This window comes from Hibiscus syriacus, unplaced genomic scaffold (genome assembly GCF_006381635.1).
Source record: "Hibiscus syriacus cultivar Baekdansim isolate YM2019G1 unplaced genomic scaffold, ASM638163v2 tig00005377_pilon, whole genome shotgun sequence".
In the NCBI taxonomy this organism is placed as follows: domain Eukaryota; kingdom Viridiplantae; phylum Streptophyta; class Magnoliopsida; order Malvales; family Malvaceae; genus Hibiscus; species Hibiscus syriacus.
In genome coordinates, this window is record NW_024062054.1 from 2335727 (window position 1) to 2356542 (window position 20816).

The 20816-nt window shown below is 34.0% G+C and overlaps 1 protein-coding gene across 1 annotated transcript; it reads right to left on the reverse strand.

Annotated features, from left to right (window-relative positions):
• Positions 1 to 6936: 6936 nt before the first annotated feature.
• On the reverse strand, positions 6937 to 10359 carry LOC120199192. Its single transcript, XM_039200366.1, has 5 exons — positions 10226 to 10359; positions 9891 to 10104; positions 9403 to 9549; positions 8360 to 8906; positions 6937 to 8240 (listed from the first exon to the last, which is right to left on the reverse strand). Exons 2-5 carry the CDS (start codon positions 9975 to 9977, stop codon positions 7480 to 7482), a joined length of 1542 nt encoding a protein of 513 aa, XP_039056297.1. The 5' UTR covers positions 9978 to 10104; positions 10226 to 10359; the 3' UTR covers positions 6937 to 7479.
• Positions 10360 to 20816: the final 10457 nt, after the last annotated feature.

A 20816-nucleotide genomic window follows, 5' to 3' on the forward strand; every position in this document is an offset into this window, starting at 1 on the left:
TAATATGATAAGATTGAAATATATTTAATAAAGATTGAAATTTGAACATTAAAGATATCAAAAGTAAGAATATTTAATATGAAAAGATTGAAATATTTTATTACTTTGTATTTACCTAAAGTTAATCCAAAAGAAAATATGGACTAACTACGTATAAAAGTAGGAGGAAAAAGACGAGTGAAAGAAGGGATTTATATCGTTCTCTCTATTCATCATCGTTCGTCATCATTGGAACCGTTGTTTATCACTGTCAAATTCGCTAGAATTTTTAAGTTTGGTCTAGGCTTCAGTCGAAGGTGAGATGATATGATCTCGATTATGAGATTCGAGTCATATGTATTATTGCCCGATCGTGATTCTAGTAAGAACTTCGTAGTGCTTTGATTGAAGCCTGAAAATGTACAAACAATGTTATAAGAAGTGAAATATGTATATATAAATATGTGTACGAAAAAGATAATGATAGAATGAAGTTGAAGTGTATTATAAATGAAAGAAGTGTGGTGGTGATAGTGGTTGGATGGATGTAACGAAAATGGTGAAGGATGTTTGTGGTTGGCGTGGAGAATGATAGTAATTCAAAGGATGGATTGTGACCCTCTAACTATATATGAGTTAGGAACTAACAATATAATAAAGATGGAATCGAAGAGATAGAGGGTGGAACGTGACCCACTAGCTATAGTAGAGCTAGGAACCAACGCTATAACAAGATGAAATGGATAAAGGCTTCAAGACCGACAAGAAACCGATAGAGTTCTAATCCAAGAACTAAAATGAAATCAATCTTTCAAAGTATTTTCATAAATTAAATTGTGTGTCTACAAATGATCCCAAATGTGCCTATTTATAGTATTTCTAAGAAGCATATGAAAAGACTCAAAAGATGATAACATTCTCATCAATTTAACAATAAAATGCACTTGAATGCTATGTCTTCTTATGTTCAAAGTAATATTCTAGATCATTTTGGGATGAATCTAGATAATTTGAAGTTGAATATGGCCTTAATTTCGTCCAAGAAGGAGGGATGACTCTTGGGCTACCTTGTTTTGCTTGCAAATGGAAAAGAAGAGGTTAAATGAAGTCATAGGATGAATGTGGACATTCTACATGTCCAAATCAGCTTGTCTCTTCAAATTCCTTGCTGATTTTATCACTTAATTTGATGATTAAATGAAATAAAATCAACCTTCATTACTTGTTCCTTGGTAGCATGTGAATAGCCTTCAAAGAATGATAAGTAAGATTTCAATAGGTGAATTATGAAGGATTGAATGCATTGTCTCTCCAAGAATATAAACAGCCTTGAAAAGATGAAAAGAATTAATCCTTGAATTGCTTTGAATAGAAGCATTAAGATAGCCTTCAATTGCTTGTCTCTTTGTAGAAGATGGACTCTTCCTTAGCTCAAACTCATCCAAATCATCCTTGTATAAAATTCCCGTAATGAAAATTCCAGCCTGCACTATCTTCAGTAAATCGATCATATCTCAAGCTCCCGATATCGGATTGAGGTGATTAAAAAGGTGTTAGAAAGCTAAGGGATATATGAATAATTTCCAATTGATTTCTGGGCACAAAAACATCTGTATCGCATCCAGAATTAGAAGACATTCTGACTGATATTCTTGCATCTGTTAAAACCATTCAACTTCTCTCATGCACCTAGACACAAAGGTGAACTTTATTCAATCTTTAATTGAAAATATGCATGAAACAATTAAGAGTTAGTTTATTAAATGAACTAGTTTGATGAATGAACTACTTTAATTAATGAACCAACTTTATTCAATGAACTAGATGCATGAATGAAGCAGCTTACTAAATGATCTAAATATGCATAAATGAACTACTTCCCTAAATGAACTAGATGCTTTGAATGCAATGCATGCTTAATGAACAACACACTTATTAAATGAAATGAATGTCATGAAACTAATAAAACTCATGCAATGAATGATATCATATGATAAGCATATCCTAAGAGGTAAATACAAACATATGATAAAATATAGTGCATAAATGAGCAGATATAGGATGAAGTAAGGTAGAACTCCCTTTGAATCAGCCTTGGTGAACTTCAATGATTTAATCAGATCAAGAAGAAAGTTAGGGCTAATTGGGATCACATCATTCCCTTCCTCTTTAATGCAATTTGTCCCCAAATCGACGCTTACTACAAAAGGAAACAATCTTGACTTCCTTTTAGCTAGGAACTTCTTCATTATTGTTTTGCACAAACACCATTCTTTGGAATTAAGTTTTCCTTTCTTGTGCACTTCATTTCCATGTTGTTTATCCGAATAGGTATATGTTATTTGCACTCATTCTTTGTGTTCCTTTGAATCATCATGAGGGTGGATGGAAAGTCTTGACCTTTGAACTCCTTCAAGTAGGTAGGTTACACCATCTCCTTTAATCTTTGTGCCCTTCCATATGATGGCTCTTGAGTATGTGGATAGCTTTTTCTTCAAATCATCTATTTGCAAAATGGAGAGTGGCAATTTCATCTCAAGATTGCAAATAAACTTATCCTCGCAACTCAATACATCAATTCCTTGTTTTTGAATCATCCCTCTGAAAAGTAAATGAAAGATAGAAGTAAATAATTCAATAACAAAAGAAATGGAAAAATCTAACCATGGAGGATGCTTGATGATATTATTGGACACTGGTTCCTTGGTGATAGAAAACTTCATTGGATCATCCTTTGAAACATGATTAAAGCATGGACGATGTTCGATCATCATTAGAATTGGTAATGTGTTTGATATGTCTCTCCTTTTTAGTTGTGTTTTGATCTTCAATGGACGCATTTGTGAACAAGAAGGTCGTTCGAACATTCGATATAATTTCTTTGAGATTGGGTCTATATGCTTTTGAAACAAACTCCTTATCTCTCGTGTTATGGCTTGCATTTGCAAGTTTGGTGCACCACCATCATTTTGGTCGTCACCTCCTAAAATATGAGAATTGTCTCTAGAAGTACGAGACATTATTAGTAATAAAAAATGAAAAATATACCTCACCAACACAAAACCTCACCAATACACTCCAAAGAAAAAAAATAAATATCACGCTACTCATGTTTCACTCGGGATGACTTTTACCAATGATGTCACTCTTTCCTTTTACCGTTATTGCTTTCCTTTAAAGTTCTTGTGGAACTCCCTCGAGGTTTACAAGGTGTCTCTTAGGCTTCGGCTGAAACAATTGTGGCTTGGATGGAGAATAATGTGAGTAAAGAAAGAAATGGCTACAAGAAAGAACGAAGATGATAATAAGTAATAAAATTGTAAAGATAATGAAAGAAATGATGAAACAAATATGAAACCTACTTAATTATTTTTCAAAGAGGAAAAGAATTGCTATCGTCCTCTTTAATTTTTTCTCTTTTTTTACTAACCCGAAAGAGAGAAAATGAAACAATACGCTTATAGAATCGACTAGCTCTGATGCCAAATGATATGATCTCGATTATGAGATTCGAGTCATATGTATTATTGCCCGATCGTGATTCTAGTAAGAACTTCGTAGTGCTTTGATTGAAGACTGAAAATGTACAAACAATGATATAAGAAGAGAAATATGTATATATAAATATGTGTACGAAAAAGAGAATGATAGAATGAAGTTGAAGTGTATTGTAAATGAAAGAAATGTGGTGGTGATAATGGTTGAATGGATGTAACGAAACTGGTGAAGGATGTTTATGGTTGGCGTGGAGAATGATAGTAATTCAAAGGATGGATTGTGACCCTCTAACTATATATGAGTTAGGAACTAACAATATAATAAAGATGGAATCAAAGAGATAGAGGGTGGAACGTGACCCACTAGCTATAGTAGAGCTAGGAACCAACGCTATAACAAGATGAAATGGATAAAGGCTTCAAGACCGACAAGAAACCGATAGAGTTCTAATCCAAGAACTAAAATGAAAGCAATCTTTCAAAGTATTTTCATAAATCAAATTGTGTGTCTACAAATGATCCCAAAGGTGCCTATTTATAGTATTTCTAAGAAGCATATGAAAAGACTCAAAAGATGATAACATTCTCATCAATTTAGCAATAAAATGCACTTGAATGTTATGTCTTCTTATGTTCAAAAGTAATATTTTAGATCATTTTGGAATGAATCTAGATAATTTGAAGCTGAATATGGCCTTAATTTCGTCCAAGAAGGAGGGATGACTCTTGGGCTACCTTGTTTTGCTTGCAAATGGAAAAGAAGAGGTTAAATGAAGTCATAGGATGAATGTGGACATCCTACATGTCCAAATCAGCTTGTCTCTTCAAATTCCTTCCTGATTTTATCACTTAATTTGATGATTAAATGAAATAAAATCAGCCTTCATTGCTTGTTCCTTGGTAGCATGTGAATAGCCTTCAAAGAATGATAAGTAAGACTTGAATAGGTGAATTATGAAGGATTGAATGCATTGTCTCTCCAAGAATATGAACAACCTTGAAAAGATAAAAAGAATTAATCCTTGAATTGCTTTGAATAGAAGCATTAAGATAGCCTTCAATTGCTTGTCTCTTTGTAGAAGATGAAAGGACTCTTCCTTAGCTCAAACTCATCCAAATCATCCTTGTATAAAATTCCCGTAATGAAAATTCCAGCATGCACTGTCTTCAGTAAATCGATCATATCTCAAGCTTCCGATATCGGATTGAGGTGATTAAAAAGGTGTTGGAAAGCTAAGAGATAGATGAATAATGTCCAATTGATTTCTGGGCCCAAAAACATCTTTATAGTATCCAGAATTAGAAGACATTCTGACCAATATTCTTGCATCTGTTGAAACCGTTCAACTTCTCTCATGCACCTAGACTTAAAGGTGAACTTTATTCAATTTAATTGAAAATATGCATGAAACAATTAAGATTTAGTTTATTAAATGAACTAGTTTGATGAATGAACTACTTTAATTAATGAACCAACTTTATTCAATGAACTAGATGCATGAATGAAACAACTTACTAAATGATCTAAATATGCATAAATGAACTACTTCCCTAAATGAACTAGATTCTTTGAATGCAATGCATGCTTAATGAACAACACACTTATTAAATGCAATGAATGTCATGCAACTAATAAAACTCATGCAAAATCATGCAATGAATGATATCATATGACAAGCATATCCAAAGAGGTAAATACAAACATATGATAAAATATAGTGCATAAATGAGCAAGTATAGGATGAAGTAAGGTAGAACTCTCTTTGAATCAACCTTGGTGAACTTCAATGATTTAATCAGATAAAGAAGAAAGTTAGGGTTGATTGGGATCACATCATGAGACCTCATCTTTTGGTTTTTTATATGGCTTTATTTGTATTCAGGTTTCGAAGGAGAGCCAAGGGTTGGTCCATCGTTGAAAGGTCACAGTGGTCGAAGTTTAGCTGGTGGTGGTCCAAGTTAGTCAAAGAAGATGAAGAGTTTCTTTTCGGTTTGGGTAGCATTTAGGTTTTGGAGATAAGTTTGGAAATTCATGTAAATCTTGGGTTAGGTTTAAGATTAGAGGAAGAACTTTAGGTCTTAGATGATGTTCTTGGGTTTTGGCGTAAGCTTGATCCGAAATAACAATTTTTGGGGTGAAAGTTTTTGTTCACGGAGATTGAAAAGGAGAAGATTGTAGAACAAACGAAACATTTTTGAGATTTTACATGGTTTGATCTTTGAAACCCATGTTAGTAGTGTTTTTTTTTTCTGTTTGTGTGAATCGAACAAAGTTCTTTTATGAATCTGGGTGAATACAAGGAAAATAGTATTTGTGTAAAGACTTTCAACCAAATGAACGCTCATATCTTTGTATACATAATATTCAAACCCGAAATTTCAAGGTTTGAAAAAGGAAAGAAAAAAACCTTTCTTGACATAAATATCAAAGACAGTGACATTTAGGGGACCTACCATCCAATGGAACAATGGATAAGTAGTGGCTAGCTACATATAGCACCTGTGTTTGTTGTACCGATGCATCAAAAATTAAGGATCCATTATCTTTGATAGGTCAGCCGACGCTTAATAAATCATACTATTGTTTAATGATCCCCATGTAGAATTTGATCATCATAGGATCATTAACAAATTCAACTAAATATTTTCTTCAAACTAAAGATAAAAAGAGGAGAATGAGGGCAATATATATATATATATATATGTAAGCGAATGTCCTATCTGTTGGAAAATAAAAGATATAATTGTTGGCTGATGAATGATAAATTAATGTTTATATTAAACAAAAAGTTATATTTCTTGTTGAACAGATGTATCTTTGATGAACAATTAAATCTCTTGGTTGTATTTTATTTAGTGAATATATTTATTATTTAATATTGTAGCTTTTAATTAGTAGTGTTTGTTCACGTATATCTATTTACTTTTTAACAAAATTTTTCATGTATTGGTCTAATCTCTTCATTCATATTCTCTTATTCTATATGAAGCCAAGTTGGGAGACCTCCAAACATATTGGTTATCATATGGAACATCAATATTAAAAATATCTTCTAAATTCATCCCTTCTAATGATAGAGAAAGATAAAATTCTGTTCTATCGTTCATATTTGACAAAACCATCGCATTTTTTCATTGACTAAATTGTGGGGAGACTGATTGCCTGAAAATATGTGGATGGCATGGTTTGCAATTCAGATTGATCGGCATTGTGGGATTCTGGCAACGGACCTTTTCCGATCCTCTTACAGTCGGATCACATTGATCCATCGAGGAGGGTAAGCAATTCCCTGAATCCATTTGCTCTATATCGAGCCATAAGGCTAACTTCTTGAGCAACTTCATAAACATGGAACCCCATCTTGGGTTCATTGAAACACAAAGTACACCTGAAGCTTCTGTCATGATTTTACGACTACTATATGGACTAAAAGAAAGAAATGCATCTGAAGCTAGCTGATATCTCTAAATCAATGAATGGGCTTAAAGATGATTCGCAGTTACACAGATATCGGATTAAACAATACGTAAATGTTAAAAATCTGAAGAAGATTCGAACGTACACTTGAACATCATCTAAAAGTTTTTCTTCCAACATAATTGAGTCTTGACCGTCTGCTTCTCACCGGTTTGCACCACCTCTCTCCATTAGCCATCTCAGCCCTCATTTTCTTGTACTCCCTTGATCTTAAAACTCCCTCGAGAATGTTTATGTCTTCACTAATTTCATGTCTAGAAAGAGATGTGAGACCCGGAAGTATGTCCTTGTGAAAATCCTTCAGTCTCCTTCCTCTTCTCAACTTGGGGCCGAAGTCTTTTGTCAGCCCATCGCTCCATTCAAACGGCTTCGACAAAATAGAATAATCATCAGCGCTGTTTTCTGCCTGTTTCAAAGTCATTAAGTTGAATGAATGAAAGGAACACTGTGACTGCTCCTTGTCCTCATTCTCTTGCTCGTTGGATGCTGTCTGGGTTGAAGATTCCTGATGGCAAGCTGAGTTCTTCAGAGAGATAGTGATTCAGCTGCTATTTGGATCAAATTATCAACTTCAGCTGATTCTACTCTGTTATTGTAACATTCGTGTTTTATTCCATTACTACCAGAAGATCTTTGATCCTGCACACCTGATAGACTTTCTGCAACTTTAGATCTCCCATTGATTCCTGAAAACTGATCAGAATCAGCAAGATTTGAATTATAGGGTTGCATTCCAGATTCCATAATCTTTATAGGACTAGAATCATCGTCGGAAATGCAGCTAGACTTCCCTGAAGGAGAAGACCTATTGGGATGTTCATCTTCAACGGTAATTAGCATTTTATCAGAATGTAACACGTTGTCCCCTTCTCCAGTCTTCTCACAACCTGACTGTATAGCAACTACACGTGCAGGGTCCAAAACGTGAACATGACCATTTTGTAGTTTCAGCATCATATCATCCCTTCCAATCTTTAAGTTTCCATCGTGGCTGCCACTGTCCTCGGACATTTTAGTTTGGAGCCCGGATTCAGATGCAGGACTAATAAAGCTTGTTTGACATTCATTCCTTGCACTGTTAACAGAACTTTTGACTTGAAATTTTCTTCCCCGGTCTTGATGATTGGAGTTAATCAAGTGACGAACCAGTACGACATCATCTGAGTGACAGGACGAATCATCAAGCTGAACTTTATTAAGGTCCACACATCCCACTCTACATGAAGCAAGCTGCTGCTTCCCGGTCAAAAGTTTTCCATGTGACATATTTTCACTGTGTTTTAATCCTGCAAATGGGACAAATGAAGATAAGATAAATACAAAACATGTGCTTCAACTGAACAAGAAACAAGAATAGAACCCCAATGAAAATGCAGCTTCTAATGGTAAAGCAAATTACCAGTACCTTGAACAGAATACCTCCGCTCTTGCCGGTTGCTATCACCAACAAAGGAGCTAGTCATAGCTATCTCATGAGATAAATCAATTTTCATGCATCCTGAAGTGATTGGATCGGAAATTATTGAAACTTGTGAATCATGGTTCCTTCCAGAATAAGTAACTTCAGCAGCATCAAAAGATGAATGTTTTTCATCTTCATTCGTGGTCAGCTCCGTAGATTCCTCCAAATCAATGAAAATTTTAGAGCAGGCATTAGTTTTCTTGTCATACCTACTTCGGTCTTTATCTTCCTGTTTTCCTTCCGCCACTCCAAGGCTTAGAGAAAGCCTCAACTCCAGTGGATCCGAGAAATGACCGCCATGGAGAGAATTTACATCCATGTATTCCTTTAAGTGATCCCCAACCTTTACTTCCTTTGGAAGATTATCATCCGCGAGAGTCATAAACTGATCAGGTATAAGTTGAAGATTGAAAGGCCTTGGCTGAAATTTATAGCTATTGCCCTGCCAACCTTCTGATAACTCCAGACTAGAAGACACTCTCGAGTCCAACTGAACAAAATTTCACAGGGAAAACATGTTAGATCAGTTAACACTTCCCGTACAAAAGAACAGACACTTCCCAGAAGATGAAAGTCATGATGCTGCATGCTAAAGAAAAGAACTTTCAAGTAGACTTCTCTTATGATAAAATAGTTTTAACCAAATCTTCATGATTACACATCATATATCTAACCTTCAAAAGCTTTAGATTTATGGCATTTTTTTTCATAACCACTCAAGGAAGAGGGAAACTGATAAGTAAAAATCAAAATCCATGAAGTTCAACTTTTTCCTTTTCTGGATGGTTGGAATTCTATTTCAAAAGCCAAAAGCAGCAGGAAGAAACCTGCTACATGAAGTAATTTATGGGTAAAGCCCAACGAATTAACAAGATTTTCGTTTACAACATTGTTCGAAAGCTTATGACAACACAAAAACGACCTTTTAAAGCAGAAAAAATATTCAAGGATGGCTTCTAACATAATCAGACAGTAGCTTCAATTACCATGCGAACCGAATTTGTTGGGAGTCCAGTTTCTCGGGGAAATGATTGAGCATTTGATTTCCATGAATTGTTCGTTTCAAGCTCCAGGGGTGTATGATCCTTCATTAGAGACTTCTGAACAATATAAAAACGATGGAGCTCACGAACCTGAAAAACAGACATCTAGAGTATAAGCATTGAGAGTGAGGATAGATGCATGCTTCTTCCATTCAGCAAATTTGGCATCCACAGCCTCACATTCCACCTTATCATAAAAACAATGAGTTGTAATATAACTTTAAATCACATTAACTCATCTCGTTTGAAATGAATAAATCAGCAAGAACAAAATTTTCAAGCCAAAACCTCCCCCACCAAGACGGCTAAAGGCTTGACCCATGAAAGGGAAATTATTTCTAGGAAATGAAACCGTGGCAGCTCTGATGCCATTTTTTAACATAAATATATGGCAAAGTACATGCAAAGAGACACAAAGGATATCCTTGTACCTGTTTTCTGAATATGATTTCTTGATCAAGCATTGTCTGCTTGAAAATATCTTTAAGCGAATCAGCGGCTGGTGGCACTGAATTCATATCAAAATCTCATGCTAACATTTTTTTCCTCATAAAAATTGAACAAATACATTAATTGATATCAGATCTAGCATCCTCAAATAACTGAGTCTTGAAATGTTATTTTACAGTCCTTTGCTCTCCATTTCTGCACAGTTTCCATAGAGAAATTATGGTTATAAGATAGTGCAGTACCACTAATAATAATCAACAAGGATGTGAAATTGCGAGACTGATTGCCATTAAGTAAGCCAATTTTGGGAAGATACCTTTCGTGGCGCCGTACACTTGTCTAGAAATTCCGGTTTTAATAACTAAGAGATATGCGTTGAAAAAAGCTTCATCAGTTTCATGGCATGCAAATAGGTCAACTCCTTGCTGACAATTATTTCCATTTGAAACAAAAAAATTTAAACAGAAATACCAAGTTGACAACAGTCACTGCAAGACGTTTATGGTAATTCTACTACCTACTTGCATGCTTTTCCATAGAACAGTTTAAAACATTATAAATATTTCAAACTGTGTAAACTTGCTGAATTGGTATGAATGTAATCTAAAAATTTAGGCTTACTACTAAAACAAGACAAGTTATAGTAGCCAGATAGTATTATGATGAAAAATACAGATGATTCGGCTCTATGAAGCACAGAAACTGAAGGCATGGTAATTGAAACATATAAATCAAAGAATATATAACTAACTTCAGCAACACAAATAAAGATTGCATTTTCTCAACAGTTTCGGATTGAAACATACTGTTTGTAGGACATGTTATCTCATGATATGGTGTAAAGGAATCACCCAGAATGATAATGTTTAACAACATTGAAGTGATATATTCTAATAGATAAATAAAAGGTTCAACTCAACTTCATCCATAAGTTAACTTTTTCCGGGAAAAAGATAAAGGATGCTACGAGGGATTTAAATTGAAGCTGAGGTCACGTTGTCAGTTGCTTGAATCATTGTGGGTATCGCAGCATTTAAGTCCCTGGTTACTAGAGATCAATAAGCGAATACATATAAGAACCATTGAACTCAACCCTTGCATAGCTTGAGGGATGCCCGGGGAAAAAGGTTCATTCCTACATCTAGAAATAACTATCTTTTCTTAACTGGAGCGTGATTAAGATGAATGATAGTAAAATTAAAGGGAAAGTTGTAGCAGAAGCCATTGAAACCACATTGTCTTCAGTTTTTATAAGCATATAAAAAAGAGAAAGAAAATCACTGATTATGAATACAGAAACACAGATTCAACCCAGTAAAACAGAACTTCTTGTCAAAATCCAATAATTGTAAGCACATCAACATTTACGAAAACAAATTCCACATATAAAATGCAACCCATGAAGCTTTAAACAAGCCAAGGCATGAAGGCATAAAAAACAAAAGAAACAAAGCTCAAAATTTATCCACCGAACCCCAAAATGTGAAGGGAGAAAGAAGTCACCAGGAACAATAACCCATGAAAGCATTCCACCCTGGGATACATACACAAAATAAAATAAAAACTATACTTTCCACTTGTTTCTCCCCCAACTATTAACTTTATAAACCAGATCACATTGAAGATAATTAAAAGCAAAACAATCCCAAGAGAAGATGTATTAGACAAAAGAGATGAAAACAATTAGATTATCACTTTGGGTTTTGGGAATAAGAAAAGAAAACCAAAGACGAGAGAAACGAATTTAATGTAATGAAACTCTGGAAGAGGAAGGACAGAAGATTTTTATATTTTGGTTTATGTGGGGTGCTTTCTCTTTCTAAACGATGAGAGAAAGCTGTTTGGTGGTTTGTGTGGCACATCATTGTTTCTTTTTCTAGTATTTATATTCACTTTCTGTCTTTTCTCTATCTCATAATCTTGGGATTCCTTCTTTTGCTATATATTATTATTATTACTACTAGGTTAAATTGCAATGTTAGTCACTTAACTTTTTAGCACACTTTTATTATGCTAAATTATAATGCTAGTCATTAAATTTTAATTCACTTTCGTTATAGTAATTATTGTATACACTTAAAAGTAGGATGAACACAAAGTAGTTCAAGTACATTCATCAAGCTTGTATATTCATCCAATTCCATTCATTCCAGGCGTGTGAAATCAATATATACACATAGATCCAAAAGGGGGTCGAACCATCATGAATTCATTTTTCAAATTCATGCAAGGAAACAAATCAACATGTATACACAAGGGATGATGAATTCGGCCTACAATATACATTCTATTAAGAACATTCATTTATCTAATTTCTCCATGAACATACTTAAGGACGTGCATTGTATTTCATTAAAAGGATGAGTATTCATTCATGAACATTCACTCATTAATCCTTTATGTCCACATCTAACATTTAGTGTACCTTTGGCATCCTCAAGATTTAAAAATAGATATGTCTTTGTTTGTGATAACCACATAAAATGGTTATATTTCGTGCCTTTTTACTTAGGTTATTAGTTAGATTATTAGTTGTCTAAAGGTACAATTGCATTTAGGTCCATGTAGTTGCATATGGTGATGTTGTTTTGCTGCATCATTTTATTTTGAAAACTAGTGGTGCTTATTGGGAAAGGTTGTGCTCTTGTGATGATGTGTAGGTGAATAGGGCTAAAGGAAAAGTAGTTATTTTCCATAGCATTTTGGATGATGAGACTTGGTGAAATGCTACAACATTCTGGACGGTTTCCTAGGAAGAAAAAGACAAAAAGGATGAAGATTTTTTATGAGAGCTGCCAACTATCCATGTTCACATGTGATTCTCTCTGCCAGCTACCTTTATAGGTCCCACTACCAGCCATGCCAACCCCTTCACATGAAGGGAATGATAACTAGGGTACAAAGGTAATTTAACACAAAACCCTAGGAATCTTCCCCCTATAAATAGAAAAAGATGCCCTATATTTTATAGGAGATTTTTGGGAATATGAGATAAGGGAGAGATTAAGAGGCGACTATAAAGTTTCCATTTTTTTTCTTTTTCTTCCTCCTCCTCATGGTGTCCTCTATAGTAAAGCTTCAAGGGGTAGTAAGCTAGGCCTTTGAGAGAAGCTAGCTTGCTAAAGTGGTTCATGATGGCCCAAGGAGCTCACGACAGTGTGAGTGTTAGGAGTCTCTTTTACCTCGTGCTTTCATTCCATTTCTATTTTGTGTATTGTTATGGAACAAGTTATTTTTTTGGATGATTTGTACCCCACCATGAACTAACCTTATTTGGTGTGGCTTAACTATGGATAATTAAGTGTTTGTGGAAATGAATGGTTTATATTTTTATGTTATAGGTTTGCTTTATTCATTGTATTTATTTACTTAGGATTATAAGAGCTTACGAGAGTAGATATTTTCTAAGTTTGATGCCTAATATTCGAGAGAGTTATATGAGATCAACGTGAGTAATGAGGCCTAGCTGCTTACTAAACCCTAATCCACCTTAGAGATAAAATATGATTTCAATGACTAGAAAGAGTACTACTTAGTCGATAGGATTTTGATGCTGTTCACACTGAGAGGTATTATTGTAGCATTTTTCCCTATCAAGTTCCTTATTACAGATAGCCTAGGGACACTTTTAGCAAACTCTGTCGAGTAGTATAGGCATGAAAGGCTTGAACCATTCTAGAAGATGAGGCGTAGGATTCCTTAATGACTTACCAATTATCCCCATTATAGCTTGTTTGTGTAAGGTTATCTATTCATTCCCAGATTCTACTATATTGTTTGCCACAACATTTTATACTCTATGCTTGCCATATTACCATAGCATTTCCACCTACATAATTTCCATTTTACCACAACATTCTCAATTGTTTATACCATCACATAGTTATACATTATTATATATAGTTTTAGTGCATTAACTTAACTTGGAAATCCCTCCAATCCCTGTGGAGATGATTCTTGTGTATACTTATGCATCATTGCGTGTCATATTATAGTAAACCCACACATGCAATCAAGATTTTGGTATCGTTGTCGGGGATTGGCATTTGGTATTTTAAGTTTACTTATTGCACTTTCTTATTTTTTGTATAAATTTACATGTTATTTTTGTTCATTTTTTCAGGTGTTGTGCTGTTACATGACCATAGAGGATCTAAGAAACCATTGTTTTCTTTGGTACATGAAAAAGAACAACTCTTTCATCAAAGAATACATGTTCAAGGTACTAAAAGAGCCATGCACGGAGTTCAAAATCCATTTGAGAACCCTACAGATCAAAATGCTACAACAATTCACAATGATGAAGTTATAGCTTGTACACATACTATTAGAGACCATCTAGCTCACAATTTGGACGATCTCAACCCTGGAATTATAGCTCCAAATATTCAAGCAATCAACTTTGAGCTCAAACCCTTGATGTTCGACATGTTGGACTTGATTGGAAAGTTTTGTGGTGCACCTCATAAGGGTTCGAGACAACATATTCGTGCTTTATTAGATATTTGTGATTCATTCTGACAACGAGATGTGCTAAAATTGTTGTTATTCCCATATTCCTTGAGATATCGAGCTAGGACATGGCTTAGTGGAGTTTCATCCGGTTCAATAAAATCATGGTCAGATTTATGCAAAAAAAAATTGTTGCGGCATAATCACCCAACATGAATGCCCAACTTAGGAGTGACATTGCTTCCTTTCATCAAGATGATGACGAATCGATGTATGAGTGTTGGGATAGATACAAGGGACTCCTACGCAAGTGCACGAACCATGGATCCCATAGTTGGCCAGAAGTTGTTATTTTCTACCATTGTATGAATGCTCCAACGAGGATGATATTGGATGCTTCAGCAAATGGAACTTTGTTGGACAAGTCACGTAAAGAAGCAATTGATATCCTAGATAGGATTGCAAACAATGACTATCAATTCTTCTCTATAAGGCTGTAAACGGGGAGGAGAGCTCAAGAAACCTTCGAGTTGGATGCTAAGGACATTCAGCCTAACTCTCAACCATTACCAACATGTTGAAAAATCTTCAACGCCCTAGCGAAGTAAAGGAAGTCAAGGTAGCTAGATCAACTTATGTACTTTGTCGTGGCAATCATCATGTGAGTGATTGCCTAGAAACCCATGATTCTAGAGACTATGTGGGGAACTACAATTGGAGCAACAATAACCCCTACTCAAACACTTACAACTCAGGATGACATCATCATTCTAAGTTTTCATGGGGATTCAAGGAGCCAAAAATATCAGCAGCTATAATTGACAGTATGACATGACTGAAACCTAAGGTTTTTAGAAAAATTACCGTGGCAAAATAATAACATGAGATTAGCTTCTTCATCGAACACCAACTCTTTGGAAGCTACTCTAATGCTTTATGGTGACTACAAAAGCCCTATTGCAAGATCGCACCGCATCATCCATTAAAAACTAAGGGGAATTATTGAAAAGCCATAGCTCGTCCTTGAGAGCCTTGGAAATTCAAGTGGGGAAAATTGCTACAGCATTACATGCACACCCCACAAAGCATTATACCAAGTGATATTGAAGTCACTAAAGCTCAAGGCAAGGAGCAATGCAATGCATTCACTTTAGAAATGTCACCCAAATCTACAAAGAAGCTAAGTTTGGGGGAGACACTCGGAGAACCCAACTATGAGATTGTACAAGAAGATCCGAAGATGCAAGAAGACTCACATTCAATGGAGAACAAGGATGAGTGTTTGAAGTGTGGCACCAATGAAGACAAGTATAATATTATTACATCAATAGACAAAGCCCCACTAACAGGGGTGGATGACCAAAGGGTAGCTATCAATGAATTCAACACTCTCAAATATGCTGATGACTAGGGAGTGTCAATCGTTTCAAGATGTGGAATCTATGATTAAAGAGGAAGTTGTAGAATTTTTCTACAATAATTTTTTGCACAAAAATGGTTACTTGAAGCTTGATGAAGAAGACGATGGCGATCTCAAGGAATATTCAAGGGAGCTAAAACAATATAGCTTACTCATAGCTAGACTAGGTACGCAATTTGAACCCTTAGATGTTGTTGAATTTATTTTTCCCAAACCCTCACTTGAGCATGCACCCACATCAGAGTTAAAGCCCTTACCTTCAAACCTTAAGTATGCTTATTGGTGTTCCAATGAGACTTTGCTTATGATTAATTCAGAAAATGTTAAGCCTGAGCAAGAGAGTAGTTTGATTCATGTTTTAAAGGCTTTAGGTTGGACCATTACTCACTTGAAGGACATTGAAAACAAAGTAGCTAAGCATCTTTCTAGGTTCGAAATTATAAAGGAACTAAGGAATTAAGGATAAATTTTCTAATGAGAAAATATTATTTTCCACAATAATTTCATGATATTGTGATTTTCTTGTTAGGGGAATTTTGTCTCTTGATTTGAATAGCCAGGGAAAGAGCAGGTTCATGCACGATATTCTCTACTTTCATTAGGATGAACACTACCATTCAACTTCATGTGAAGAATACTTTGGAGGAGCAAGGACTGCTGCAAAGGTCTTACAATCTGAGTTCTATTGGCTTACACTCTTTAATGATATGCAAGATTTCTGTAAATATTATGATGGATGCCAAGGGATGAAAACCATATATAGAAGACACGAAATGCCTAGACAAAATATACTAAAGGTGGAATTGTTATATGTGTAGGGCATTTTGGTCTATACTGGTGCTCCAATCGAATGCGACAAAACTATAAAATATATTCAAGATGTTTTGGAGTTTGCTTTCTTTCAACCCTATATATTTTCTACTATATCAATTTTTATTTTATTTCGAATATTTATTTGTTTTCTTTCTTTGATTTATTTATTTTAATATTAGTTTTTTAGCATATTAGACTCCCAAACATATGAAAAGGGTAAAGACCCCATGGATTTTGAACCAACTTAGAAAGAAGACCCATTCGCAGTTGGTACAAAAGATGAGATAAATGACGAGGTCTCTTCTACTCTAATGCCACAACAAATTACAACACCACCGACGAGGTAATGCTTGAAGCGAACTACTGATCGAGCTTATACCTCTCCATCAGGAGGAGTCTAAGGAAGATACACCATGCATCGCCCGAGAACCCAACCAAGCCAGCCCGACTCTAAAGAGAAAACACACCAAACATACAAAAGGCAAAACCCTACCATCACCAAAATAAAGAACGTCTAGTTGTATTAGCATTTGCATATCATATAGTTTAGTTTAATTTAGCTCTCATGCATTGAGGACATTGTGCATCCTTCAAGTTTGGGGGAGGTAGTGTTCATAGTTAGGCATTTACATTGATACTCATTAACAGAATTTTTCTATGACATTTGTTAGGTTTTAAGATAGTTTAGTGGAATATATTGATGATGCCCAATTATGATATTTGTTTATGACTGTGATTGATTAAATGTACATAACTGTTGAGATTGATAGAACCAACTCTAGGACTTGATTGTTTGCGTTCTAATTGATACACGATTGTATGTTTTCTATATTTAAGGAAATTAGAAACTTTTTATGAAAGAACTCTTGCATGCCTTAGTATAACTTGATGTAAATGAACTTAAATGATAAATGATAGCTTGAAATGCTAAATTAAACCCCCTTGTGTATATGAAATGTGTTGAATTGCAAATAGATTCTTTGACATAATTGTAAAGGGACACTCTTCTTTGCTATAGCATTCCTTGGAAACCCTCTTTGAATAAATAGCAAGTAAAACATATGAGTGAATTAAAGTATTCACAGGATAACTATGCTCAATAGACTAGGGAATGAGTATTTTCTCCATTTCATTTATAAGTTTAGAAAAGTAGTTGTGATGGGCTGACTCCCCTCGTAGTAGTAAAAAAAATTGAAATTTAAGGAAATGAGAGTAAACTTGTGCTCAAAGGTTGAATAAATGTTAAAGCAGAATAGAGGACTTACATAGAATTTTTCTAACTTTTTAAGCATAGATTGGATAAATGTTAAAGCATAGAATTTTTAAGCATAGATTGGATACAATCGTGCACACACATGCAAAAGATCTTGTTATAGGGAAAAGTTTTTGAATTCTCAACTTGTCTAGCATGTTGAAGCCAAATGTTTCTGAGGGAAGAATTTTATACCTTACAACTATCTTAGACTGAACTTTGCCATAGCATTTCTTTTACTATTTACTATCCATTGGTTAAGGACAATCAATAGCTTAAGTTTGGGGGTGTTATAACCCCACAAAAAGGCTATATTTCGTGCCTTTTTACTTAGGTTATTGGTTGTTCAAAGGCACATTTAGTTGCATTTACATCCATGTAGTTGCATATGGAGATGTTTTTTGCTGTAACATTTTATTTTGAAAATTGGTGCTGCTTAATTGGAAAGGTTGTGCTCTTATGATGATGTGCTGGTGAATAAGGCTAAAGGAGAAACAATTATTTGTCGTAGCATTTTGGATGAGGAGACTAGGTGAAACGCTACAACATTCTGGATGGTATTCCTGGGCAGAAAAATAAAAAAAGGACTAAGATATTTTAATACCTGATTTTTGTCCGGCCTAGTTTTACCAAAGTCCAAACATTTTATTAAAGGTGATTTTGAAGCCCAAGACATCAGCTGACTTGCAAAAAACTTTTAAGAAGGATCCAAATGTTTTCAATAATGATGTCTCTTGATATATAACCGACTTTCTGTTAACTTTCCAACGTATTTTGAAACACCTCAATCGGACATTAGAAACTCAAGATATGCTCATTTTAGCGGAATATATTGCATGCAGAAATTTGATATGGGCCCAATTCAAAAATTTTAATTTATTCTGAATTTTCAATTATTTTATTGATTATTTGTGAATAGATTCAATTTTATACTTTCCATTATTTATTTAGGGTAATTTAAGATCTTTTTTATGGTATGAATTATTTTTGTTTTAATTAGTGTATCTAGCATTAATTAAAAATGATAGGTGTTTTTTGCTTTTAGGGTTTTTGAGAGCCTATAAATAGGCACTCTTATTTTGTAATGTGGAAATGGGATGGTAACAAAAAGATTCAAGCAATAAAAAAACTTTTGATCAAGGTAATTCTTTTTTTTCTTTTTGTTGTTTCTTTGCTCAATTTCTTATTGCCTTTGTTTTTTTCTTTTTCTTCTTCTTTTTTTTAAAAAAAAACACTTTATTGGAGGAGATAAAACCTAGGAACAAGGATGAAAAGCTTTTGAGTTAATCTTCTTAGATTTAGCCTTCCTTGAGGTTTCTCAATGAAAACCGACGATCATTTTCTTTTGTTTTTATCTCTATTTTATTTTTTAGTTTTATTTTGTTTCGGTCAATCATGACCTTGATTTTACTAAAACACTTCGTTGAACGAGAGAGAGAAAACCGATGAACAAAGGCCTTTAAATATCTTAATTGATTTAGTCTTCCATGATGTTTCTCAATGGTAGATCTTGATTTTTTTTTTCATTTTTTTATTTATTGTGATCCAATTTTAGAATTTTTTGTATTAAATTTAATTAAATGATCCAATGACCCGAACCCCGTTCCTATGAAATTGTTTTGTTTTGACATGGGTAGGAGATAATTATAATTGATATCCTTGTTATTTATTTTGAAAATTCATTTTAATCTTTTTTTCGTTTATTTTTATTTTGTATCTTTCAAATTAGTTTTTTTTAAAAATTGTTTTCATTTTGATTTAGTTCTTCTTTCTTTTGTTTTAAGTTTTTCTTTAACTTTAGTTCATTTTCTTAATTTTGGTTGCGTGGCAATTAAATTCTTATTTAAATTTCAATCAATTTGTCACTGTTTCTCTATAATCTATTTTGAATTTTTATCAAAATTAAGATTCTTAATTCATTTAATTTGTTTCTGTAATTAATTGTTTTTATTCCAATCCCACGTTTGTTGCCATTCTAGATTTGTTTTGTTTTATCATTTTAGATTCTTATTAAAGATTTCCCTTAAATTAATTTTCTTTCCCTTTTTAGTGCAACGTTTTAATTTCTCTCTCTCTTTGTTTTATTAAATTCCTTTTCTTTTACATTTACAATCCATTCGTTCGTTTGTTTAATTATTAATTGATTATGTTGTATTTTGTAACACCCCAACCCGTATCTGATCCGATACAAATTAGAAGTGTCACATTAACTTTTCAAAACCTTCGTTCTTACAACAATCATGAAAAATTTTATACTTTCATTAAAATAAAGTGAACTAATTTACATATGTATAATCAAAATATTACAAAATCGATCAGAGCGTATGTGATTTAAACTTGATTAATGCCAACATAATTAATACAACAAAATGACATACTGTTTGAATAACTTCTGATATGATCTTCTGTAAAGGGTAGGCTGCCTTGTTGGACCCTAACTCTGGTCTTCCTATTTCTTGGTACCTACGTGTGAAACACTCACACGATAAGTCATAGACTTAGTGAGGCATAATATACAATCATGCAATAGTGAACTCATGAACATGCAATCCTATAATATCATCATATAATAACAATCATCTTATATCTATTCAACAATAACATTTATGATCATACATTGAGCAAATAATAACATATCATTTCATAATATCAATAATTCTTTTATATCTTTTATTAGCACATGTACATTACTAAGAACCTAAGGTATGCGAGTACATTGAGATTGTGCACATATGTTGTCACCACAGCTCGTATAAATTTCCATTGAGTGGCATAGAAAATTTCTCGAAGGACCTCATATATGTCTCGAATGACCACATATATGTCCCGAAGGACCATATAGAACCCTTGACCATTGGCATGCCAATTATACCCATAGCTCTTCTCACATAACATGGCTTAAATATTTATGTTTTTCATATGTTCATATGGTTAATTAATTCATCATATATACATGTATTCATATAACTC